Below are 27860 nucleotides of genomic sequence, written 5' to 3'. Positions count from 1 at the left end.
CACAGTTCTGAAGCAGTTCAGTTACAGCAGCAAATGAGGTGTTCTGGGCTGGTAACCGACCTGAAACTGAGGGCTCTCCACCACTATGCTATGCAGACTTCACTTGAGCTTCGAGTACTGCAACTGTAAAGAGAGTTCTCCCCCTTACGGCCAATACTAGGACTGCTGAAATCAGTCCTCAACTAGGTCTGTCCTATACAGACCTCTCTTAGTAGTCGAATAGCTACTAACTACAAGAAACAATCTCTAGTAGGACATCAGCTTCTGGGTCTTACTTCCCTTGCACCCTACAACCAGGGGAAACCCTAGGTTCGAACCTTGTGTTGTTCTCCTACAACCCTAGGGTTTCACGGCAGCAACCCAGATAAAAAAAGAAAAGAAAGACAGCAAGAGAGAAGAGATGGCGTCAGCTGTAACCAGGAAGGAGCTTAATGCTCTGATACCATGAAAGCTGAAATGCTGTAGCCGAAGCAGTAGAAGAGAGGAGAAGACCAAGAGATGCTGAGAATGTCGAACTGAATGACCCAGTCGACAGTACTATTATTTATATTAGAGTACAGTACAATGTTACAGGAAATGACTGGAATGCCCCTGATTGGTGATGGGACACCCAGACAATTAAAAACACTAAACAAACTTAGGCCCATTAACACAGGACCAGTACATAACAACTGAAACTCAAATACAGGCTAATAAGAACTCTTATCAGCCGAACCATCAATACATGAAAACCTTCAACCTAACACATACATCCCAAATGGTCCAGCTCACTACAGCCCTTAAACATCTCCACAACACTCTACCTCTTTTCTTAGGCCATCTAAAGAAAGTAGAAGTAAACAGGCTTTGCATATTGGATGGGGGATTCCATCTACACCAAACAATGATAGAAACCATTTCCAAACCAATTTAACAAAGGGGCAGGGGATTAACAAGTGAAAGCAAGTTTCTCCATTAGCCTTACAGTGTGGGAACAAGAGCCACTTAGGTCATTTTAGTTGGAGTAGATCACAAGTATTTATTCATTCCTGGAAGACCTCCCAACAAAAGCCTCCAATTCTTTTTTTTCTCGATTAATAACTGCAAGAATTATATCAATGATAAAATGATAGATACAAGAGGTACAATATACACACAATGTCATTGACAGACAATCTTATCTCTCCCCAACAACCTACTCGTTTTACAAATGTGCCCAAAACAAATTTTCCCTCTCCACCCCTTGCTTGGCTAAGCCATCTGCCATAGAGTTATCAGACTGCTTTACCCATTGGATCTTCACTTCCATGTCTTTTGTTATCAATTTAAGTTACTACTTTAGGGAGCTAATGGTCCACATCCTCTGATTATCACATTGCAACCAACTCACCACCAGTTTTGAATCTCCTTCCACAACTAATTTTCAAATGTTTAACAGTCTTGCTCTTTGTATTCCTTCCATCACAGCCAGCACCTCTGCTCTAAGGGAGTCTCCTTCTTCAACTGGCCTTGAGTAAAGTGCTATAACATTACCTCTCTCATCTCTGAACAAACCTCCTATACCTAAAGGTCCTAGATTACCCATGCAGCTTAGATCAAAATTGAGTTTCATGAATCCCCTGTCTGGTGGACACCAGATTGGATTTGCTAATAACCTACTAGAAGACAATTCAGCCACTACCATCCAGCTCCTGAGTAAATCCATTGAGACATAGAGGAATGTATCCATGGATTTTAACCAATGTGCCATACAATTTCAATAATAGCCTCCTTAAATCTTTCCTTGTCCTAAAACAGCCTTGAATTCCTTTCTTCCCATATAGTCCAAACAACTGCCACCCTTTTACATTTTCACATAACCCTACCCCTTTTGTTTGACCATTCAAAGAATGTTGAGGCAAATAGGATTTGAACAGTATTAGGAGGAGTCACCTGCACCCAAATAAAGACAGAAACCATTACTAAATACAAGTAGTAAAAGAACAAGAAATTAGCAAATGATAGCAATTCTCACCATGGCCTTGCATAATAAACATCTGGGGGGGGGGGGTACTTTGAACTGTGATCTTCAGGGTGGAATAAGCTGCTATGACTCCCCATCCTCTAATCATGTCATCCACATTATGGTCCTTAAAAAACTCCATTGTCTTAACCCAATGAATTACCTTCAATTAAAACATCCAATATCTTAAGTTGCTCCTTGCTCCTTAAATAGTCTGCCATTTCTCCCCTCTATACTGTCCATCAAATTTAATGCATTAATGGCTCTCCACATCACTTTTCCTCTTCTTTTTGTTTGAGCCATAAACACTGAACCGAACAAGCTGGCAGCTTCCAAAGGTACCCACCTAAGCATATAATTGTTTCCAATCATGCAGAATGTGCATAGGGTGTGTTTTTTTGAGAAAAAGTTAACCAAATTTCATAGAAAGAGACGAGAAGTACATGAGCAGATGTACTAGATGAGAAAACAGCAGAAAAGCAAAATTACAAGGGGGGGAGCTTGTTGCTGTATAAATTTTCTAGGTTTGCTCCCAATTTAGCTAAACTATCTGCAATATGATTCATCTCCCTTGGGATCCACTTCAGATTAACATTCAAATGTTCCAAAGTGTCTCTTGCCTCTGACAGATAATGACTCAACCTCCATGGGCCCCCCTCCTCTTTCAGCCATTTGTTGGTATTGGCTGAATCTCCTACTATGGATAATTTCTGAATGCCCAGGTTTTTTATTATTCTGATACCAGTGAGGGCTGCCATCACTTCAGCCTTTGTTGAGTCTATAACACCTAGTGGACCACTAAACACCCAACAAATCAGACCCTATTCATCCCTCAAGATTCCACCTATCCCAGCTTTGCCTGGATTGCCTGCAGCACTCCCATCAAAGTTTAAAGTCATCCCAGCTTCAAGTTGAGGAAGCTGAAAACTTTTGGTTGGATTAGGGTGATTTGGGAGAAGTAATATCGAATGGATATTTCTGTTAAGGTTATTAAGGGATAGGTCTTGAAACATCTCAGTGTTAATGGCCCGAGAGTTACAAAAGAAAAAAATATCTACGATTAAATCCTCTGAGGTTTAATTCTGTTTTCAAAAATACGCCTGTTTCTTTCCTCCCAAATTCCCCACATGACTACATGACCACAGTTTGCCAATACACTTTGCCTCTTCTGCTCAAACCTGACCCATACCACTGGTTGAGGAACTCCTTAATGTGATTGGGAGAGACCCAACTGTAGCCTAACAGGTTTAAAAAGTATATTTTGAGCAAAACTGCAATGAATGAGTAGATGGTCTGCTGATTCCCCTTCTCTTAGGCAAAGCACACATACATGTGGAGAGAAATAAAACCTTCCTTGGCTTTTCTTCTGGAGAAGATCACAAGTGTTTATTCTCTGTAGACATGCTTCCCAAACAAAAAAAAAAAACAGATTATTTGAGGAATATGGCTGATCCATATCCTCTTAAAAGGGAAAGAGGAAGTCTGGTCACCTGCAAGAAGAGCCTTAAACAAAGATTAGGAGGAGAACACACCATTTGGGTTTAAGGTCCAGATTCGGGTATCAGAGGACTGAGGGGAGAGAGAGACTTCTTTTAGGGTAAGGAAGAGGTTTAAAAGGTCTGAGATCTCAATTTCCTTTAAAGGCCTTCTCAGGTTCAGAGTCAAATTGGTGTCAGCAGGTAAGGCTGGAATGCAAGAGGAGACAGTTGAGTCCTGATTTGAGGAGAGATTAAAGATTCTAGGGAAGGCTTCAGCTAGGGTGGAATCCCCCCACCAGAGATCTTTCCAGAATTTTATTTTATTTTCGTTTCCCACTTTGAGTCTAATGAAAGGAATGAAGGATGAGTGAGAGGAAACTATACCTTTACAAGGGTTTGAGTTCTTTACCTGGTTCAACTGGAGATTGCTGTCCCACCCATTTGCATTTGTTCCACACTTGCTAGAGATAACAGATGCCCAAAGAGTATCGGATTCGGTGGGGAATCTCCATAGCCATTTAAATGCCCAACTCCCAATCCTCCCTCCTCCTTCCGCTTACACACTTGGTCCCAACTTACCAGGTGATTTCTATTCACCCCTCCTCCATCCCAAAGGAAATTTCTTTGGATTTTCTCTAAGTAAAGTCTCACTTTTGGAGGAATTTTGAAGAATGAAAAGTAATAAGTTGGTAAGTTTGCTAGAGAGGCCTTTAGGAGAATCAGTCTGCCCCCTTTTGATAGTTAACCTTTTCTCCAAGAGGCTAATTTTCTTTCAAATTTCTCCACCACTGGGTCCCAGAAGTTTAGAGATCTTGGGTTACCTCCCAGGGGCATACCAAGGTAGGTAATGGGGAGGCTTTCCACTTTACAATTCAGAATCTCTTTGATATTCTCTCTGAGTCTTTCTTCGACTGAGTTGATAAGCATAATGCTGGATTTGCTGAAATTAACCCTCAACCCGGTGCATAGGGTGTGTCTTTGATCTTGGGATACATATTTGTCTTCTATTTATTGTCTTTTTGGGTTCTAATATGTGAAAGAGAGAAAGGTATGATTGAGAAGCTGTCTTTTATGTTCTACTCAGTGGAACTTTGATGCTCTCCTGTGGATATAAGCTACTGAACCATACTATTTAACTCTGGAATGTTTCTTCTCCATCTTGCTCCTTCTCTTGGTTGTTTTTTTTTTTTTGATAATTTTCTCTTGGTTACTATTTTTCTCTGCATGTTGGCATTTGCATGTATTGATGTATATGTGAATGCATGTAATACAGAAGGCAAATTAACTAATACGATGCAATGCATCAAAAGCCTTGGTTGTCTCAAAAAGGGGTTCTCACCAGGAATGTCCACAGCTGCAGCATGATACCTCTGCAACTGACTGTTTCCCTCACTTATACAGGTTCTAGCAAAAACATCAAAACATGAAGCACGGGGATAACCACCCACAAATGCCTCTGGAAAGACAACTAATTGTGACCCATAAGCAGCAGCACCTGCAACCAGTCTCTCTGCCTTATCTGCTTACAAGGAAAAAAAAAAGAATTTTCTGTTGAGTCCATAAATTAATGGTTTATCTCCCCTAATATACAATCAATGAACACAGTCCTCTTAACCCAGAAGAAAATTAGCTACAAGCAATTCAAAATATTGTGGATAATGTACCATCACTGCCTCAACAAAGTAAACAAAATTATATTTTGACAATAAGCTTTATCATGAACTATTACACTGACAATATCATTATGAACACCAAATCATTAATATGGCATAGAACTGAAGTACAATAGATAATATTCTCTTATATGTACAGGTGGTTTGCCTGCCTCTAGGCCTAAGAACATTATCTGTAATTATGTTCCAATGAATTTCTTTTATGACTCAAAAAAGAAAAGATATAAATAGATCTTAACAGACAAATATTAAGATACAGTAACCGATTATATTAAGCTGAAAGCTTAGAAAATGTTGGCAGAGCCAGAGACACCTAAAGAAATTAGTATCATTCTATCAAAGTGCTTCACTTAATGATTTAAATACGAAGATAAAGTACCTTGTTAAACCCAATGAGTTATCTTTATTTTGTAATTCTTGCAAAGCTGGTAAAATCTGTTTGCTGCAGCACAAATATTGTTGACAAACCCAAGTACTACATATTAACTCTAAGGAATCAAATCTAATGTGTGCCACTTGAGATGAATTCTGGTCTCCTGTGGGTAGAAACGTGAAAAACTTTTGCCAGAATATGCAGAAATTCTTACTTCCCATGGAGGATTAAACCCAATAGCATGGGGTGAGCAGAGGGTCATTACAGAATTAGGGTTATGGGCTTACAGGAACCTTTTAGGGAATAGTAATTAGGACATATTAGATTTTTAATATCAGCAGAAAAAAACTATTTAATTAATGACAAGATAAATAAATTTCCCCAAAATTCAATAAAAATGGAACAAGGGGAAGATTTATAACCGTTGTCAGGTTTCTTGTACAAAATATACAAAAACTACAATATCAGTTCAGAGGAGATATGATGGTGGAAAGCAGTCCTTGGGGCACCCCCTTGAAATATACAAAAAAGAGAAAGCACTAAGCTCAGCAAAGAAATGCCTCAGTAAGACCCATTCCTCATAACACCTCCCCATGCAAGGCCTAGAGAACAGGTTGGACCAAGGAACTAGTTAGAACAAGGGGGTTCACCCTAGAGACCACAGATCTCACTGCTGTGATCCAATTTATGATTCCAAGATAAGAATATGGATATATAGACAGATACAAGAAACAAAGAGCCTTCGTATTTGCCAAAAAATGATGCAAATACAGGTATTAGCGCTATATCTATTTCCCTTTAGTTGGAAGGTTCAGATATATTGAAAAGAAGAAGAAGAAGAAGAAGAAAGAGAAAGATGTGTCGAGAATGCTTGGTGTGTTACTGTTAACACCAACTGACTTTTCATTTAACCTCACAAGAAAAACAACAAAGGTGCCCTTGAATAGGAGCCCAAATACAAATATTCATAAGAGGACAGAAATTCCCTCATACTCTTAACACTCGCCCTCAAGCTAAGCATAGATATTTGTCATGCCAAGCCTGTTCAAATTGTTGTCGAACTATTATTTTGGAACACCTTTAGTAAGACAATCAGCAACTGTTCTTCAAACCTCACATAAGGTAGACAAATCTCTCTACTGGCAACTCTTTCTCTAATGAAATGCCAATCAACCTCTATATGCTTTGTACAATCATGTTAAACAGGGTTGTGGGCTATGTTTATGGCAGCTTGATTGTGATAATATAATATCATTGGAGTATCAATCTACACTCCCATTTCTGTCAACAAGTTCTTCAACCACAATTCTGAGACTCCATGTGCCATAGCTTTGTACTCTGCCTCTGCACTAGATCGAGTCTCAACTGATTGCTTCTTTCTTTTCCATGATACAACATTACCACCCACCAAGGTACAATAGCTAGAAGTAGACTACCTATCATCAGTAGAACCTGCCCAGTGAACATCAGAATAGGCCTCTACCTCTAGATGCCCATAATTAGAATACAACACCCCCTTTCCTAGACATACCTTCAAATAAGCAAGTATTCTATTCACTGCTTGCATATGAGATGATCTAAACTTGTGCATGTATTGGCTGACCACACTCACAACATATGATATATCTAGTCTACTTAGACACAAGTAGAAGGCGACCAACAAGTCCTTGATACATACTTTTGTCAAGAAGGACATCTCCACCATCAATTCCCAACTTATGATTGGGATCAATTGGAGCTTCAGCCGGTTTACAATCCAATTTTCCTACCTCCTGAAGCAAATTAAGGGCATATTTCCTTTGAGAAATATAAATACCCTTCTTTGACCTTACAACCTTAATTCCTAGGAAATATCGGAGTTTTCCAAGATCCTTAATTTCAAATTCAGTAGCAAGGAAAGATTTCAGTTCAGTAATCCCAGAGATATCATCCCTTGTGATAACAATATCATCAACATATACTATCAACATAGTTATTTTTCCATTTGCTCTCTTAATAAACAAGGTATGGTTAGCTTGAGATTGTGAGAAGCCAATTTTTAAGACATCTTTCCTTAATCTGTCAAACCAAGCTCTAGGGGATTGTTTAAGGCCATAAAGGGATTTTTTCAAATGGCAAACATTTCCCTCACTCCCAGGGATGTTCACTCCTAGATGAAGTTCCATTCAAATTTCTTCCTAAAGGTTTCCATTAAGGAAGGCATTCTTAACATCCATTTGATACAAGGGCCAAGAATAATTGGTAGCAAGAGACATGATAACTCGGACTGAATTCATCTTGGTTACTAAAGCAAATGTTTCCTGATAATCAATGTCGTAAGACTAAGTACCCTTTTTCCACAAGTCGAGCTTTATACCTTTCAATTGAGCCATTAGTTTTATGCTTCACTGTATAAACCCACTTGCATCCAAGAGGAACTTTGCCTTCTGGAAGAGAAACAATTTCCCATGCCTAGATTTTTTTCAAGTGCCTCCATTTTCTGGTTCATAGGATCCTTCCAATAAGGGAACTGCACTACCTATTGTGAGGGATAAAGAAGCAATAGAAGAAATATAGGCACAATAAGAGGGTGATAAGGTATCATAAGAGACATAGTTTGAGATAGGATACTTAGCACATGTTTGTCTTGCTTTACAAATTGCAATAGGAAGGTTAAGGATAGAATCTACACGAGGAGGCTCAACAACATATTCAACACAGGCATCGGAAACAGGATGAGGTTCAGAATCCAAATTACTTGAGTCTGGGAGGTCAGATTGTAATGGGCACTCATTCTGGAGTCATCCTCTTTTTTAGTCTGACGAACCATTGATGCCAAGACCAAGGAAAAGGAAGCAAAGGAGGAGGCATAGAAGGAGGACTACTGTCACCACAAGGATGAGGAGAAGAATTGACAACATCGGTTGTAGGAACAACATACAAAAAGGAGTCTGATCTTCACTAACATTCTCCCCTTGGAGAAAAGGACGAGAGATGGAGAAGAAGGGAGTAGACTCAAAGAATGTGACATCTTTGGACACATACCTTTTTTAGAACAAGGGTCATAACAATGATACCCCTTTTGGACTAAAGAATATCCCAAGAAGACACACTTGATAGACTTTGGATCAAATTTTAGCTTATAAGTACTCATGTCATGGATAAAGCAGACACACCCAAAAACCTTGGAAGGAAGATGGAATGTATTCTCATCAGGAAAAAGAAGTTGATGAGGAGACTGGAGATGCAGGGTCTGCAAGGGAAGTTTGTTAATAAGATATACAGTTGTTTGAGCAACATCCCCCCAAAACCGAGTTGGAACATGCATCTGGAATAACAAACCTCTAGCAACTTCAATCACATGTCTGTTTTTCCTCTCCGATACCCCATTTTGTGGGGAGTATGAGGACAGGAACTCTGGTAAATCACTCCTCTCTCTTCAAGGAAGGTTTATAAGTGCTTCTTAAAGTACTTGGCGTTGTCAGATCTAGTAATCTTGATCTTCTTCTCAAACTGTATCTCCACCATAATGACGAAGCCTTTTACAATTAAAGGAACTTCATCTCAGCTTTTCATCAAATGCAACCAAGTATACTACGAGTAGCCACCCATACATGGAATAGAATAAGGGCCCCAAGCATCAATATGTATTAAATGAAAAGATATGGGGTTTGGGACCCATCGGCAACGGTAATCTTACCTTTTCTGGAAAAAAGTCTATAAGTGGTAAAGTAGGAAGGCATACTAGTCATATGATCACTGGCTCCTGTGTCAATTATCCAAGAGCTAGAGGGTGGGGCATGACATGTCAGCACTCTTGGCCAAATAGAGAAAAGAACAAAAATAATCTTAGAGGTGTCAAGAATGAATGGCCCCCACCTCAAAAAGTCTCTTATATATTAAAAGATATGTACAATTACAAGAATGTCCATACAGGGCTAAAAGAGAAAAGAAGAATAAGATGTAAAAGTAATATACAACAGGGACTATACTAATAAGGTACATCAAGTTATACAGTCTCCACACCCCCCTCAAACCGATGCCTCGATATAAGCATCAATTTGTCTATAAGAAAGAGATGTCGAACTTTAGTCATAGCTTTGGTGAAAATATCAACAATTTGCATGTCTGAGGCTACATGAGGAAGCGATATAGACCTAGTAGTGAAGAGATCTCGGATAAAGTGGCAGTCCACCTCGATGTGCTTGGTCCTCTCATGGAAGACAGGTTAGATGCAATCTTGATAGCACTCGCATTATCTGCATAGAGAGGAATAGGAGTAGGAATCTGAATGCTAAGATCCATAAAGAGAGACTGTAACCAAACAATATCATTGCAAACTAAAGACATGGCCCCATACTCTGCTTCAGTGGAAGACTTGGAGACTGTTTGTTGTTTCTTACACTTCCAAGAGATGAGTGAATCACCCATAAAAACACACCACCCAAAAGTGGCCCTACAAGTGTTTGGACAACCAGCCTAATCCGCATTAGCATGTGCTCTCAACTGAATAGGAGAGGAGGAGAAGAACAACACCTGGGAAGTTGTGCTTCTAACATATCAAATGATACAATGAACACTAGTCATGTGAGGCCGACGAGGAGAAAAAACAAATTGACTAACAACCTAGACAACATCTAAAATATCAGGCAAAGTCATAGTGAGATAAATGAGGGACCCCACAAGCTGGCGATATAAGGCAGCATCAGGAAGTAATGGACCTTCAGATTTAGATAGCTTATGATTTAGCGCCATAGGTGTATCAACATGCTTTTCATCATTAAGGCCAACAAAGGTTAACAAGGTCAGAGGCATACTTCTGCTGACAAACAAAATACCCTCGATCACTGCGATGTACTTCCAGTCCTAGGAAATGTGAGAGGGCCCAAGTCCTTCATGTGAAAGGAATTATGAAGTAAAAGTTTCAATTCATGAATGCCTTTAGCATCATTCCCAGTCAACAACATGTCATCAACATATAGTAGGAGAATGGTAATACCCTGAGGTTGTCGCCTAACAAACAAAGAACGATCAAATGAACTTTGGCTATATCCAACAGCAAGTACAACATTGCGAAAGCGTTCAAACCATGCCTAAAGAGCGTGTTTTAGACCATATAAAGACTTTTTGAGGCGACATACTAAAGAAGGATCACTGCAGTATCTAGGAGGAGGCTTCATGTAGACTGTCTCCTTCAATTGACCATGAAGAAAGGCATTCTTCACATCAAGCTGGCATATAGTCCAAGACTGAGCAGCAGACACTACTAAAAGAACACGGACTGTGGTGATCTTTGCAACAGGAGCAAAGGTTTCTTCATAGTCAATACCATACTCCTGACTATATCCTTGGGTAACTAAATGTGCCTTGTATTGATCAAGAGATCCATCAAACTTCAGTTTAATGTTGTAAACCCAACAACTCCCAACAATTGATGCATCTGGAGGAGAGGCACAAGATCCCAAGTGTTATTCTCATGTAAAGCATGAATCTCTGCATCCATAGCTTCCTTCCAATGAGGGCTACTATTAGCTTCCTGGTAGGAGAGAGGAACATCTATGGAGGATAGGACAGCAGACAAAGAGCTATTGTTTGAAGGAAAACCATAGCGGTCAAGAGGTCTAGATATACGAGTAGAACAACGAAGAGGAACAGAAGTATGAAGAGTGTCTGAAGTAGAGGTATCACTTACAGGAGCAGTGGTAGAATGATGATCTGAACCAGGAGGAAGGAGAGTCACAGGCGCAGAGGCTAGAGCACATAACCGCTTGCGAGAGAAGATGAGAAAGTCCTTCTCAGTAGAAGGAGGTGGAGCATCCTGTGAATCAAAGTTTGGCAAAATAGAAACAGACGGTGCAAATAGTCTAGCAATTCCAACAAAAAATGAAATGTGCTCAAGGAAAACAACATTACATGATATACGAATGCAACGAATAGAAGGATCATAATAAAGAAATCCTTTGTGGCCAGGACTGTAACCCACAAAGGCACACATGACAGACTGTGCAGACAATTTAGAACGTTCATGAGAGGGAAGATGAACAAAACACACATCCAAAGACATGAAACATGGATAAATCTGGAGAACGACCAAATAACTTCTGAAAGGGAGACATATTACCAAGAACTGAGGAAGGAATATAGTTGATCAAAAACACAGTTATACTTGCCTCTACCAAAAAGGAAGGTGGAGTATGGGATTCCTGCAACAATGTCCTCACAACACTAAGGATATGTCCATTTTTTCACTCGGCCACACCATTTTGCTAAGGAGTATATGAACAACTTCGTTGCACTTGTATTCCATGTCCTTCAAATAGGATAAAAGATCTCCATTAGTGTATTCTCCTCTTGAATCCAAACGGAGAATGCGCACTTGTGATTGAAACCGAACCCGCACCATAGCATGAAACAACTTAAATGTTGGGAATACCTCAGACTTGTGGCGAAGAAAGTATATCCATGTGTACCTAGTACAATCATCAATGAACGACACAAAATATTTGTATCCAAGCCGAGAAGAAACAGAAGCAGTCCAAACATCACTATGTATAAGCTCGACAGGAGAGGTAGCATGCTCAGATATGTGAGGAAATGGTAAGGTACGACTCTTACTTAAGCAACAAGAAACACAAGATGTATCAAAGGTGTGCAAGGAAGGAACTTTATTCTTAATAAGGCCTGAATCAAACAAAAATTTTAATTTTTCAGAATGTAAATGACCTAGGCGTTTATGCCATAAGTCCCAAACATTATTTCTATGACTCAGAAAGGAACTAGAAGTGGAGGAACTGAAATAAACTGATGATGTTGTTGTTTGAGGCTTCTCGAACTCCAATGCAAACAGACGGCCCAACCTGCACCCCTTCCCTTTCACCTTCCTAGTGTTCCGGTCCTGAATCAAACATTCATCCTGAGAGAAGATGAGAATGTTACCTTCATCAATTAATTGGCCAACGGAAATCAAGTTTGTAGTAAGATTAGGAACAAGAAGGGTCTTGGTAAGAAGGAAAGATGCAGTGGGTGAAAGCTTAAGAGACAGATCACTACTACCAATGATGTTTAACTTTTCAGCATTGGCAGTAACAATATGTTTGTGATGGGTTTTAGTAAGGTTACTTGGTTGGGTAGGGTAGGCTCCTATCATGTGGTTGGTAGCTCTAGAGTCAATGATCCAAATATGAGAAGAAGCACAATAACCGGAAAACTCACCAGGTAATCCAATAGCAGAAAGAGCAGAAGGAAAAGCAAATGTTACCAGTTGTCGAATGTTTTGCTCAACCATAGATGCCAAGGAATCACCTTTAACAAAAGAATCGCCACTATCGGAGGCCATTTTGGCAAGAAAACAGCAATCCAGGCACAAGGATATCAGAGACAACCAAATTCAGCAATCAAAAACTAAAGATGGCAGTCCAAAAAAGGTAAGTTTTTAAGACTGTCGAGTCTAAGGCCTTTCAAATATGAATCTGAAGTATGAATCAAATAAATGGGAGGCAAGAAAACCCTAGGACGACACCAGATCTAGGGTTTTAGGTTGACCGAGCCAGCCGATTGAGAGAGATCTGTGATTTACCAACACATCAAACGTCTTCTTCACGAACAAGGAGGTATCTTATGCTGATTAAGGCACTCCTTAAAAACTCTAAACCAGAAACTGAGTGTAGGGTTAAGGAGAGCTTGAGAGAACCCTTCGATCTGGAGAGAAAAACTAAAATTGCAGGTTGATGTAGAAGGCCTAAAGTTCAAAAAAAAAAAGGTTGCAGTCCCGAGAAGGAAACTGTACAGTGCTGCCACCCCAAGAAGATCAGTATTCCTTCGAAAACTTCACCAAATCAGATGTTGTTTGTAGGTGGAATAGATCAGGTCTAGGCGACACCAGATCTGAAGTCCAAAGCTGTTGCAGTCCAAAAAAAGAAACTGTACAGTGTTGCCGCCCCAAGAAGAAGATCAGAACTCCTTCAAAACTTCACCAAATCAGATGTTGTTTGTAGGGAGAATAGATCAGGTTTAGGCGACACCAGATTTGAAGTTTGGCCTCAAACCAATGTCTCCCAAAAGAGATCTAAAGAAATCTCTCCTGCTAGTTGCGCAAAGAAGAAAGAATAGAAAATGGTTGATCAAGACAGCCCTAATACGATAGGTTTACTACTTCTAGTAAGGTTCAAGAGAGCGAGAGAATAGATCAGACAACAACCTGCTCTGATACCATGTCAACACTCTTGGCCGAATAGAGAAAAGAACAAGAATAATCTTAGAGGTGTCAAGAATGAATGACCCCCACCTCAAAGAGTCTCTTATATATTAAAAGATATGTACAATTACAAGAATGCCCATACAGGGCTGAAAGAGAAAAGAAGAATAAGATGTAAAAGTAATATACAATAGGGACTATACTAATAAGGTACATCAAGTTATTGAGTCTCCACATGACACGCAAGTGCAATACCTGATTTTGCAAAAGCACCAGAAGAAGCATCTGATCTAGTAGATGTAGGCAACCCACTCTTTTCAAGATGGAGTAAGATGCCTCTCAATTTTTCCATCACATCAAAGGTGTCATGAGTAGATGCCAGAGTAGGAGGGTTTCCCTTAAGCATGTGAGTCTGAGAATCATAACTTGTAGTAGAAACATGAACATTTACTTTCTTTCCAGTTTTAAACTTCTCAAGTTTCAATTGGGGGATTTAGTTTCCAGCATCTATCCTTTGTATCCTTCGGATTTGTGGACACAAGAACAATGTACTCACCTATAAAGTGCTCACCTACAAACACTTGCATCATAGCATTCCTCCTACTCTCTTCATTCTGCACAAGAGAATATGCTGTGGAGAGTGACAAAATATCAACACTAAGGATGTGTTGCCTAGAGAATATGCTGTGCAGAGTGACAAAAAAACTCAGTTTTTTTCAATGTACTTCATGTACTGTTCAGCATCAACAAGATCCTTCCACTCCAAAGCCTCAAGATGATTAATTTCTTCCTTGTTAGAGTTAGCCGAATAAGGGTAGATTAGTCATCTCACCTTGGCTAAGTTATGAACTTATGTGGCAATCTTATTAGAGGTTCTCTGTCCCATACTTAAGTAGGGCTAGTTTAGTCCTTGTACATTTAATTAGAAGCCTAATCACTATTAAGAGGTCGACTGATAGGGTTTAGCTATCAAGTTCGATAGTTCTTTCATCTTCTTCTTCTTCTCTTCTCTTTCTTCTTCTCCTTACTGGTTCGGACTACTGTAGCTACTGTATGGTATCAGAGCATGACAACTTCAGTTCGTGACCTGTTTCAATTCGTGCTTCAATTCTCTCATTTTCTTCTCTGGGCTGTCAATGGAGAAAAGTGGTTCGTCCCAGGCCTGAAACATCACAACTCTTTTTTTTCTAGTGCACAGAACTTTCTTTCCTAAGAAAACAACTTCAGCAGTGAATGGTTGGCTGAAGCTCTCAAACGAAGGTTGGTTATCTCTCCTCTGTGTGCTATTGGTATTTCTGGGTTGAAAATCTTCAAGAACTTGAGAGGACTGATCAGAACCTAGAGAACTAGGTTGGTTGTTGCCCTGGTTCTTGGAAAAATTCCAAGAGCAGATTGTGTTTACAGTGACCAAAATGGTGTAAGGGCTGCTACTGTAGGTGGCCGAATGGTGCAAGGTGTAATGCAATGGTACTAGTTGAGTTTTTGTTGGTCTTGTGATGCCCTCTTAAAAGCATTAAAGCAGGTCTGTATTGTGTGTGACAGCTATGGCTGTGTGGTGGTGCTTGTAATGCACAAACTCTTGACAGCAGTAGTGGTGTGACAGCTAGTTGAGTTTTTGTTGAGTAGTTGTAAGAGAGCTTGCATGTGGTTAGTAAGTGCTGAATTAAAGTCGGTGTAGTCTGTGTTTTTTTTTTGTGAAATCAGTAGTGGTGTGGATAAGAACAAAGGCGCGTGTATTTATCATTGTGTTTAGGGACTGTTGTAGGTTCTAGAACATCAAACTCTTGACAGCAGCACTTAGTTGGTGATTGGGAATTCAGATTAGAGTCAGCATTGAAAGAGTATCATGGCAGCAATGGGAGATGGCTGTAGTGATCAGAAACCTAGTGTGGTGGTTTCCTCTGACTATCTAGGTGTACAGATAACCTCAATTAAACTGAATGGTGAGAACTATGTTCCATGGGCCAAGTCAGTGGAAGTTTTTCTCAAGGCAAAGAGAAAAGTGAAGCATGTGAAAGAAGATAAACCACCGGCTGACTCTCCAGGGTTTGATGATTGGGAACAGGAGGATGCTCAAATCATGACATGGCTATGGAACAGTATGGAACCCAAAATAAGTGCCAACTTCATGTTCTTAGATACAGCTAAGGACATATAGGAACATGCCAAGAAGCTGTATTCTGGGCAAGATAATACTACAAGGGTATATCAGCTCTATCAGGAGTACTTTGGTCTGCAACGAGGAAATAAAACACTAGAAGAGTACTATGCCAGTATGAAGAACCTCAGAAATGAACTCAATGTCTATCATCCTCTCACTCCAGATGTTAAGGTTCAACAACAACAGAGGGAACAACTAGATGTCACAAGGTTCTTAGTGGGGTTGAAATCAGAGTATGAACCAGTTAGAGCCCAAATATTGGGGGGCTCTACCCTTCCTACACTTGAGGAAGTGTTTGCTCGGCTTCGTAGGATTTCTTTGGGACAGATAGAGAATCCCACATAGTCTGATAGATCAGCTTTTGTAACAACCAGAGGAGGTGGACGTGGTACGAAAGGGGGAGGACATGTCTCCCGAGGAGGTCGTGGTGGTTTCATATTTGGCTGTGGTGGTGGTCGTGACTCAAGGGGAGGCCGTGGCAAAGAAAAAGGCAGCTCTACAAGGAAGTGTACCCACTGTGGCAGGAAAGGACATTCCGGTTATGATCTTCATGGCCACCCTCCCTCTAAATGGGCCAATCATGCTATTGCTGGTGGGGTTGATGTCGGTGATAATCAACAGGCAGACCTAACTCCTTCCACATCTACATCTGTTTCCGGAAGGGAGATGGTGAGTGTACCGCGTGATGAGTATGAGTGGTTCCTTCAGTCCACTTCACAGCACATTACTGCTACTCTTGCCCACTCAGGTATAGCTTGCCTGTCATCTAAAACCTCTCCTTGGATTATTGACTCTGGAGCCTCTAATCACATGACCGGGACTCCAGGTGTGTTCTCTTCTCTTTCTGAAACTTCTACATCTCAAACTGTTACCCTTGCCAATGATTCCTCCTCTCCCATCTGTGGTGTTGGCAATGTTGACATGGCTTCTCTTTCTTTATCATCTGTTCTATATGTCCCTAAGTTTCCATTCAATCTTATGTATTAGTAAATTAACCAAGACTCTTAACTGCTCTGTTACTTTTTTCCCTTCCTCTTGTGTTTTTCAGGATCTCAGGACAGGGAAGAAGATTGGTGGGGGGCATGAAGCTAGTGGATTGTATTACCTTGACGGTGGTGGATCGTCAATTGCACTTCAGACTTCACTCACTCCTCTACAGTGGCATTGTCAACTGGGACATCCTTCTCTCAAGGCACTCAAGATACTAGTTCCGTCTTTGAGTCATTTGTCAGTGTTACAGTGTGAGTCGTGTCAGTTTGGGAAACATCATCGTGTTTCCTTCAGTCCTAGAGTTGAAAGTCGTATGTTGAGTCCTTTTACTTTGGTTCATTCAGATGTTCAAGAATGACATGGATTTATTTAATGAAAGAAAGGAGTGAATTATTTTCCATTTTTCAAAAATTCCATGCTGAAATACGTACACAATTTGGTGTTCCAATCAAAGTTCTTCGTTCAGATAATGGTCGTGAATATTTTCTAACTTCCTTTCAACAGTATTTAGAACAGCATGGCATCATTCATCAAACTTCTTGTGCATCCACTCCTCAACAAAATGGGGTGGCTGAACGGAAGAATCGTCATCTCCTTGAAACAGCTTGGTCTATTCTTCATCATATGAGTGTTCCTAAACGGTTTTGGAGTGATGTTGTACTTACTGCGTGTTTCCTCATTAATAGGATGCCCTCCTTTATTGTTCATGGTCAGTCTCCCTTCTCTATCTTGTTTCCCACCTTGTCTCCCTTTCCATTAACACCTCGTATCTTTGGTTGTGTGTGTTTTGTTCACAATCTGAGTCCTGGAATAGACAAGTTGGATGCACGCTCCATTAAGTGTGTGTTTCTTGGCTACTCTCGGACTCAAAAAGGGTACAAGTGTTACAATCCCATTACTCGGAAGTGTTATGTCTGTCCTGATGTCACCTTTTTTGAGTCTGTTCCCTTCTTCTCAGGAACTGAAGCATCTTCGTCTCCACCTTAACTTCCTCTTCCTCTTCCGGTCAGTGATCCCGTTCCGGGTGTTCCTATTGGAGTTGACTCGTCATCTCATCCAGTGCAGATCCCTACTGAACGACCACCAATTCGGCAAGTGTATACACGTCGAATGACACCGGCCCCTCCTCCAGCTTCTACCTTGTCCGCGGATCCTGTCATTGCTCCTGTTGTTGAACCTTCAGGACTTGACCTACCCATTGCCTTACAGAAAGGTAAACGTAGTTCTACTCTCCATCCCATTTCCAATTTTGTTTCAGTATCTCGCCTTTCCGCCTCACATCGCCAGTTTGTTTCACTATTGTCATCTATTTCCATACCTAACAATGTCCAAGAGGCTCTTAGTTCACCTGGGTGGAGGCAGGCAATGAAGGAACTCTCTGCTCTTCAACATACTCACACGTGGGAGCTCACTACTCTTCCTCCTGGTAAGCATGTTGTGGGTTGTAAATGGGTGTATACTGTTAAATACTTGCCAGATGGTAGTGTGGAGCGTTTGAAAGCCAGACTTGTTGCTAAAGGGTATTCACAGTTGTATGGAGTGGACTATATGGAGACCTTCTCTCCAGTGGCTAAGATTAGCTCTGTCCGTGTGTTAATTTCCCTGGCAGTTATGTATGATTGGCCCTTATTTCAACTTGACATAAAAAATGCCTTCCTTCATGGTGACCTTATAGAGGAGGTATATATGGAGCAACCACTTGGGTTTGTTGCTCAGGGGGAGGCTGGTAAGGTGTGCAGACTGAAAAAGGCAATTTATGGGTTGAAACAATCGCCTCGTGCTTGGTTTGGGAAGTTTAGTGAAGTGGTGAAGAATTTTGGAATGAAACAATGTCAGGTTGATCACTCAGTGTTCAGCTATGACTCGGAAGCTGGAAAGATTTTATTAATGGTCTATGTGGATGATATTGTCAAATTGGGGATCGACAAACTCAAGATCTTTCTACAAAATCATTTTCAAACAAAAGACCTTGGGACATTGAAGTATTTCTTGGGTATAGAAGTTGCTAGATCAAGACAAGGTGTAAACCTGTGCCAAAGAAAATATGTTCTCGATCTATTGAACGAAACAGGACTGTTAGGTGCAAAACCGGCTGAGACTCCTATGGAACCAAATGTTAAGTTGAGTGGTGATACAGGGGAAATATTTGATGATCCTGGAAGGTATAGACGACTAGTGGGGAAGCTGAACTATTTGACTATCACGAGACCAGACATCTCCTTTGCAGTCAGTGTGGTGAGTCAATTTATGCAGAACCCCCATATATCTCACTGGGATGCAGTTCTTAGAATTGTAAGATATTTGAAGGGAGCTCCAGGCCGTGGGCTATTGTATAAATCAGGAGGAAAACTTGAAGTAGTTGGGTACAGGATTGGGTGGGCTCTGTGTCTGATAGAAGATCTACTATAGGTTACTGCACATTTCTTGGAGGAAATCTTGTGACGTGGAAGAGTAAAAAACAGACGGTTGTGGTTAGAAGCAGTGCTGAAGCCGAGTACAGAGCCATGGCACACACTACATGTGAATTAGTGTGGTTGAGGAATCTCCTACAAGAAATCGGGTTCCACATGGATAAACCTATGAAGTTGTACTGTGACAATCAAGCTGCGCTCCATATCTCATCCAACCCTGTTTTTCATGAGAGAACAAAGCACATAGAGATTGATTGCCACTTTGTGAGGGAGAAGGTTCTTACTAGAGAGATAAGCAAAGAACATGTAAGCTCAGGTGATCAGTGGGCAGATTTGTTTACAAAAGCCTTAAGCTTAGGGAGAGTGAACTATATATGTAACAAGCTGGGATTATATGATATATATTCTCTAGCTTGAGGGGGAGTGTTAGAGTTAGCCGAATAAGGGTAGATTAGTCATCTCACCTTGGTTAAGTTATGAGCTTATGTGACAGTCTTATTAGAGGTTCTCTGTCCCATACTTAAGTAGGGGCAGTTTAGTCCTTGTACATTTAATTAGAAGCCTAATCACTATTAAGAGGTCGATTGATAGGGTTTAGCTATCAAGTTCGATAGTTCTTTCATCTTCTTCTTCTTCTCTTCTCTTTCTTCTTCCCCTTACTGGTTCGGACTACTATAGCTACAGTAGCTACGGTAGCTACAGTAAAAACATTCCCAAATTGATTGTAAGAAGGAGAAATACATGGCCATTGATTTCTCCCTCTACCGCATATTACATACTTCTCTTTGCAACTGATAGATTCTAGTAGTGTTTTTCACTTGAGAATAAGTCCCAGTTAGCCTGTCCCAAAAATTTGTAGCTGTTGGAAGGAACATATAGTTACAAGCAATGTGTAGGTACATAGAGCATACAAGCCATGATATAACCAGTGGATTATCCTGCTTCCATTTGGAATAGTTTGGACTTTGGATCTTCAAGCTTCGGCTTAGCTTCCTTACAGGTAATAAATCCGAGCTTACCTCTTCCACCGATTGTAAGCTTAGTTGATTGAGACCATTCAAGAAATTTGTTCCATCAAGTTTTACAGGTGTAATCTGCCCTCCGGTATTGCCATTTCTTCCCAAGAGGACATAGGTAGGTACTCAAATGTCTTTGTGTGAGTCCATCGATCATAGCCCCTCCAAAAACAATATTTCTCACCAGCACCACAGTATTTCAACACCAGCTAAACTCCTAAATACCTTTCCCACAAGGTTAGACATGAGCTACAGCGAAAAACTAGGAAAAATAAGTATTTGCGGCAAAACATGGATAGAAAAAAAAATCCCAAAAAAGTTTTAGGGCTCCAAAAAATTCAGGACTACTTCCTGCAGTCCCAGGGGTTTACCACGACTCAAACACAAGAGGTTTCAGCAACAACCAACCCACCATGCGAGCATGCAAGCCCTAATCCAGATCTGGATTTTTTGCCAATTTTCATCCGAAAAATCAAAGAAAAATCTAAAACAGCTTCAAACCACCATGAAACTAATACCAAAATTCCCCTAAAGTCAGGGCAAATCAATGACCATCAAAAACCCATGAGGATGTCGCCAACTGTACAGACTACTGACATCAACCGGAAACGTGCTAACATCAACATGTCCATTTGTGAGTCACAACCAGATGTAGATAGTTTCCTTGATTGTGCAATGCTCTGATACCAAGTTGGAAGGTTTAGAGATGTTGGAAAGACGAAAAAAAAGAAAGAAGGGAAAGATGTGTCGAGAATGCTTGGTGTGTTACTATTCACACCAACAGACTTTCATTTAACCTCACAAGCAAAATTACAAAGGTGCCCTTGAATAGGCACCCAAATACAAATACTCATAAAAGGACAAAAATTCCCTCACACTCTTAACACTTTTCTTTATTAACAGTCAAGGGAATCCTATTAATACTTATAAACACAACTTTACAAATTTACAAGAAAATTGGTATTGGGAAGCCCAAAATGGGTGACAAATCACCACTCCCTTAACCAAATGATAAATTAATACACTACAATTGAGCCCAATATAGTCTTTCCCTACTCAAACCTTACCTTGCTAAAGCATCATCCAACCCATTGGCTAATCTACAAACCCAACAGAAATTAGAATTTAGGCCCATTGCCAACTGTCTAATTTCCCTCATTTGGTTCCTGTATTGCCAAAGTCATTTACTATTTTATCACCCAGCCTTCCACTGTCGTAGAATCACCTTCCACCACAATGTTCGTTAGGTTCAACCGCTTACATATTCTGCTTTCAAAGTCTCCTAGACCCCCTGGGCTTAAGTATAACACCACAATAAATTCATTAAGTCTCTTAGCACCCCTCCAAAACCTGTCAATCACAGATTTCTAAAACAGCATCCAGCAAAATTTAATTTTATGACTTTATGTAATTAAGTCTAGGAAGGGGAAAATGCAGTTGTGGCAAGGAACTTGTATTGCCATCCCCTTTCAAAAGCCAAATGCATCTCGATTTTTGTCTACAAAAAATTTCTTCTTTTCTAAGAATTTCCTCTAATTCCACCTTTAGCCTCCACCTTTCTGATATCTCCTCCACTAAGCACTCTCTTTGAGCCTTTTTAAGATCAATCTCCTCTATTCTTTTTGTAATTTGTCCTTTGTTTCCTCCAATCTTCCAAACTCTTGTTTATTCCATTCTTTTTTTCTTGCTTTTAGAAGCTTTAGTTTTTCCGGGAAACCCACCTGTTTGAGTCTTCTAGCCACATATTTTTGAATCCAAAAGGGGTAGAGCCTCCCTGACATTGATCCTCAACAAGACAAAGGGGGCAGTGATCTGAAGTTGCTCTAAGAAGTACTTTCAGGATTAGATTTCCCCAAAGCTCCACCTAATTAACTAAGTATAGGAACCTGTCTAATTTAGAACACAGTGGGATCTCCTGAAAATCTGATCAGTAAAGGTAGCTTGCAGTAAAGGGGGTCCTTTTAATTCCAAAGATTCCACCAAAGCATTAAAATTCCTCATGCTTATGGTTATGCCCTAATTGGGGTTATTTGTTTCATTTGTATACCTGATAACATTGAAATCTCTCCACACACACCAAGGACTGCCCCACAAGCCCCTAATTGTAGATAGTTCCTCCCTAAAAAGGTTTCTATCTCTATAGGAATCAGGTTTGTACACATTGGTTAAAACCCACTCCCTATCTTCGTTTTTCTAAATTGTAAGAATTCCTCCAGATACTCCTCAAGATGAGGCAAAAGACCAACTCAACCCTCTAAATCCCCAGATACTTTTTGTCCATCTCCTGTCCACCTCCAATAGTTTTGTTTCCTGTAACATCACTACACTTGGTTTCTCTTTCCTCAAGACATTCCTAATTAGTCTTCTCTTCTTTGCACTCCCAAAACCTTGCTCATTCTAGCAAATGTCTTAATCAAAGAGATGTTGAGAAAACCCTATCTCTTAACAAACCCTTTACTGTTCTCCCCCCCCCCCCCCTTTTCAACCTCTTTTGGCTCTTATTCTTCCCATAAGAGACACTACAAGCTAATCTTTCCACCTCACTCCTCTTTTTCCTTCCTTTTTTTCCTCCACCCCCTTCTTTTCTAATATATACCCTCATGTTTGCATGCTCTTCTTTGACTTCCTTTGAATTTTTCCTCCTCTTTTTATAGGATTTACTTGCGATTCCTCCGATGGTTAGATTTACCATTCCTTGCTCATTTTCAACATTCTTCTCACCTTCTTCTTTCTTGCTTCTCTCTTCTTTCCTAACTTCCCCTTTAGCTTGCTCTCGATCTACTAGCTCAAATAAATTTTCTAACACCAAATTCATTATTTACTTCTCCTTTTTCTCTACACTATCCCCTTAATTTCAAGGAGATAAGGGTCATTGTTTGCTTTCGGAAGAGGATTCACCGCTAGATTTGCAAAGTCAACAAAGAGAGGAATAGCATCAACAAAGGGGAAGACAACATTAGCACAACAAAGGAGGGAGGAGGATGAAGGGGTGGATAAAAAGACTCATCGATGATGGATAAAAGTTTTCTTCCCAAAGCCACATTGGTGAGTTGTAATCCTTTTCAGCATTGACTAGCTCATCCATTTTGATTATTCCTCACATGGATTCCTGTTTTGCTCGCTTTGAACACCATTTTCCCACATACGGATATCCTATGAAAGTGTTTAATTTATTCCCATGTTCACTTCTCTACTTGGCTCTTCCAAGTGCCCCAAAAGACATGGTTCCTTCTTCTGCCTTGAACTCTTTCAACTCTAGGACTTCCGTTGTGGAGGTTCTTCAAACATAAGTTCAAATCCCATCTGATTGACCTCCAAATGTTTAAAGCCTTTTGTGGTGCCAATGCTTCCAATACTTTAAGGTTGGCTCACTTCTTCAACTTCTACAATTTTTAGGTCCTCCCAGTTTGTTTCTTCCTCAAAGTTTAATTCATTTGGGTGTTCTCTATAATAACGAGGATTAGGCCTCTCTAGGGTGGTTGAGTTTCCCTATTAGCAATGTACCCATGCAAGTTCTTTGCCCTTTAGACTTCTCTTCTGTTCTCGTTCTCGTGGAGGTTCGTCTTCCCTATAACTTGTAGAATACCAAAAGACAATGAAGGGGACGATTATAGATGGGAACTATCACCCCCCATCGAGGCTCTGAAACCGCCCCCCCCCCCCTTAAAGGGTAACGTGATTATAATAAGACTTGACCAACACCTGGGTTAACTCGATACAACCAGACAAGAGAAAGGCCCACTCCTCTCAACCTTCCTTTGCAATTTGGAAGGTTAGATTTTTAAACTCTACGCATATGATAGATGGAGCCATTGGATTTTTTTCAAAATTTTTTTAAAAATTATCCTTAAAAGGTAAGTGGTCCAAAGTGGCTATGGTCTGCACCTTTTCAGTTTCTGGGTTAGATTTCCTTTCCTCAATCAAACCATTCTCCAACCCTAGCTCTAGCTTTCCATGTAGGAAATCCCGTTCCAAGCCATCATCTTCTTCCTCCTTCGTTCTTGCCAACCAAAGAGACGCTTCTGCTGCCAACGCTAGCCAAACTCTTCATCTTTCACTTGTAAATATTTCAGTCAATCATGGAATTAGTTCTAGCCAAGTTCCCAATATCTTCACCGCAACTGCATGAAGGTTTTGCATGTGAGTATCTCCCAACACTCCCCCACAGATCTCTACAATTTTTTTAAAGACATTTTCCTGCCAAAGGTTAAATGACAACCCAAGAATCTTAATAGATAAGCTTCCTTCTGATAACCCTTTTTCGTTGCAAGACAGTGCCCAATTATCCTGCGTAATCTGGCCTATAGCTGACTCAAAGTACACAAGTTCATCTATCTCCCCTATTTCCAGGATTGCTTTTTTGTTCGTCAAAGGGGAAGAGATTTGGTTTTTTCTCTAGCTAAAACTTTTCCGCAATCAAGTCCAAAACTTCGTTCCTATCAACAACTCTCTACTCTGTTGTAACCACATTCTTCCTTCCCCAATCGATCTTCTTACCTTCCCAGATCAATTTTAGCTCTGTGAAGGTAGAGACCATCAAGACATCTTCTTCAAGAGCCACTTTTGAAGCACCCTTCGACTCCTAATTTTCGTTTTTTTCTCTCATATCTTTGTTGGCCTTTCACCTTCCTTTTTCTCAATGAACAGTAAGAATTTCTGTAGACTGTTTGCAAAAATCTTCCAACCAGTTTCATCCTTCTTTTTTGGAATGCAAAACAATTGTTTTTTTCCTTGTGCAAAACTCTCTATGACCTATAAGAACCAGTTGTTTCTATTCCATTTCAGTATAACTTCATAGGTTTTAGGTTTTCCTTGCTAGCGCCAATCGATTGCTCCATCCCATCCTCCTAACAGAGTAAATATGTGTATCCCAATCGATTGCTCCATCCCATCCTCTCTATGACCTATAAGAACCAGTTGTTCCTTTATAGACTTTTAGTACACCTTGTTTTATTTGTTATTTGAGTAAAAGTTGTACTTTGCCTTTTTCTCACATAGCTGAACATGCTACCTCTCCTTTTGAAATTATACATAGTGATGTATGGACTTCATCAGTTATTTCACGATTGGGATACATGTATTTTGTTCAATTATTCTCTCCCAAAGTTTCATAGTTTATCTATGAGTTTAATCCCCTGATAGTTATCATAGCTTTGTATATCACCTTTTTTCTTAAATATAAGCACCATACTACTATTTCTCCAATCATTAAGTATCCTTTTTTACCTTACTATCTTATTAAATAGCTTAGTCAGCCATAACAAGCCTACCTCTCCCATACCTTTCCACACTTCTATTGGAATCCCATCAAGTCCTAATGCCTATCCCTTCTTCATCTTATTTAGTGCCTCTTTTACTTCAATAGGTCTAACTCTACAAAATGGATCTAGCAAATATCCAAAAGTTGAAGATGATGAACAAGAAAAGTTGGGGGTAAGATAGTAATTTCAAAATGAGGGGGGACAATGAATATACTAACGATCGGCATGTGATCAAAAAAATCTAAGGAGAGAACTGAAGTTAAATAGTTATGGGGATATCTTTCAAGGGAGAGAGGAGAATAGTTGTTTATGGCCCCTAGAGGGGATAGAAGGTTGAGTGGGGACCACTTTAAAGAGAGAAAGATTAAAAATTGTAGAAGTAGTATCCAAAAAAGTAAGCTATAGGGCATTAATGGGAAGGGTTTTGACGTAAAGGTGTCAAACCATTTTAAGAAGTGGGGGACCCAAAGTAGGAGGAAAGGTGCAAGTCAAGACCAAAGCGAGAAGAAATAAAAGTGGATTTGGGTGATCTCCGAGTATGAAAAATCCAGTCATGGGAAGGCTGGCTCAAAGGTAGTAGAAGATCATGGTGGTTGTCAAACAGCAATAAAAAGAATAGTAAACCAAGAAGAAAATTGAAAGAAAAAGAAGAAAGAGAGAAAGCACAAAGATTTAACATTGGTTCGGCTTGGTAGACTCACAAAAAATATCCTCACCAACTCAATGCTAATCCTACACAACCAATGGCTTAAATAATCAAGAGACCAAATTACACATAGGCCCCTCTTCCTCCCATAAATACATCCAAAAATTTATCAACATTACGAATATACCCCTATAACCTCCAACACTCTCCCTAAAAGAAAACCCAAATACAACCAAAGACTATATTTCTCAACAATGTCTCTAATAGTGTTCAACGTCCTGAGGTCTGCGAGATTGAGGCAAAATTAAGAGGGCATCCTAGAGGTAAGTCAGATGTGCTTGGGTCTGAACTTCAATGGCTAGAGTCAGTTTCTCCATTGCTCTTGCTCATCTCTTCCTTAGTTCCTGATGAACCGGAACAGGGGACTAGGGCTAAAGTTGCAGGTATACTTGAAGAAGAGGGTTGAAGATGTTTTGGGAATTGGAGTGGACAAGGTGGTGGAGAATGTCAAAAAGGAGAAGGCGAAGGGGGGTGAAGCGGAAGAGGGAGGTGGTGTTCAGAGAGGAGTTCATTGTTGCCAGGATACAGAATGTGATGGTCTTAATTTGGCTTTGCTTGTTCCTACAAGCATCTATTGCGGCCATTTGATGTATGTAGTGGTAGCCGAAAGAGTGGGTTTTGATCTAGGCCAAAGGAGGAAGGAGTTTGAGAAAATTGAGGCTGTTGCTACTTCAGAGGTTCAAAAGAAAGTCATAGTCCAAAAAGCCAAACTTTGGAGGAAGTGATAGATATCATAAAAGTAAAGGTAGCTTTGTGGGTAAAGACCTTGGATTGCTTCCAAACTTTGTCTATCACTGACATCTTAAGAGCTTGGACTGAAGTAGCTCATTCTTCAAGAGTATTTGGAAACCTCTAGAAGCCAACAAAGTCGAGCTAAACTTTGATTGGAACTCCATTGGAAATCCAAGAATGGCAAGAATAGGAGGGGTAATCAGAAATTCTGAGGGAAGGATTCTGGCACTATTTTCAGGACCAATTGGTCTGGGAAACTCCTTGAAGGCTGAATTGATGGCTCTTTTACAATGCCTCAGATTAGCCAAACAACTGGGCTACATGTTGATTGAGGTAGATCCAAAAGTAATTATTTCATGGGCAAACACCAACAAACATATCCCTTAAACTTTGAGACAAGCAATGAGGGAAGTGGATGAGATTGCAAAAGACATAGGGGCTGAGTTTAAGTGGGCCAGAAGAGGTGCAAATGGGTTTTCTAACTCTCTGGCTAAAGTGGGTGTAACAAGACAAGAAATGAGGGAAGTGGATGAGATTGCAAAAGACATAAGGGCCGAGTTTAAGTGGGCCAGAAGAGGTGCAAATGGGTTTTCTAACTCTCTGGCTAAAGTGGGTGTAACAAGACAACAATTATTTTGGGCTGGTTTGTAATGTGGGTTTAAGAATAGGGAACAACTTTCCTATGATCATGTTGTACTAACCATCATTTTAAATCTATTAATGCAAATTATTTTCACTGATCAAAAAAATATCCAATTTTGTGCATGTTATTAAGGTCTTTTTGCAATTATAAAAAAAAAAAAAGGATTAGTTAAGGCAAGGCTGACCAAAAAATATAAAATGTTATATAGAAGAAAGGGGGTAAAATTTAGAGCCTTAAATGTTGAAGCCCCTACAGTGAAAAC

General features: G+C 40.1%; 1 protein-coding gene across 1 annotated transcript in view; it reads right to left on the bottom strand.

The window, feature by feature from the left end:
* LOC148871286 (bifunctional nitrilase/nitrile hydratase NIT4B-like) overlaps positions 1 to 27860 on the bottom strand; it is a 57329-nt gene that overhangs the window by 23099 nt on the left and 6370 nt on the right. Inside the window, exon 2 of the mRNA XM_088973010.1 lies at positions 4799 to 4978. Coding sequence (XP_088829136.1) covers positions 4799 to 4978 — 180 coding nt within the window. The remainder of the gene's footprint in view (positions 1 to 4798; positions 4979 to 27860) is intronic.

The sequence above is a fragment of the Nelumbo lutea genome, chromosome 2, assembly GCF_056320005.1.
Source record: "Nelumbo lutea isolate HS-2025 chromosome 2, American lotus-T2T, whole genome shotgun sequence".
NCBI lineage: Eukaryota > Viridiplantae > Streptophyta > Magnoliopsida > Proteales > Nelumbonaceae > Nelumbo > Nelumbo lutea.
This window is presented reverse-complemented; position numbering and strand designations above follow the sequence as displayed.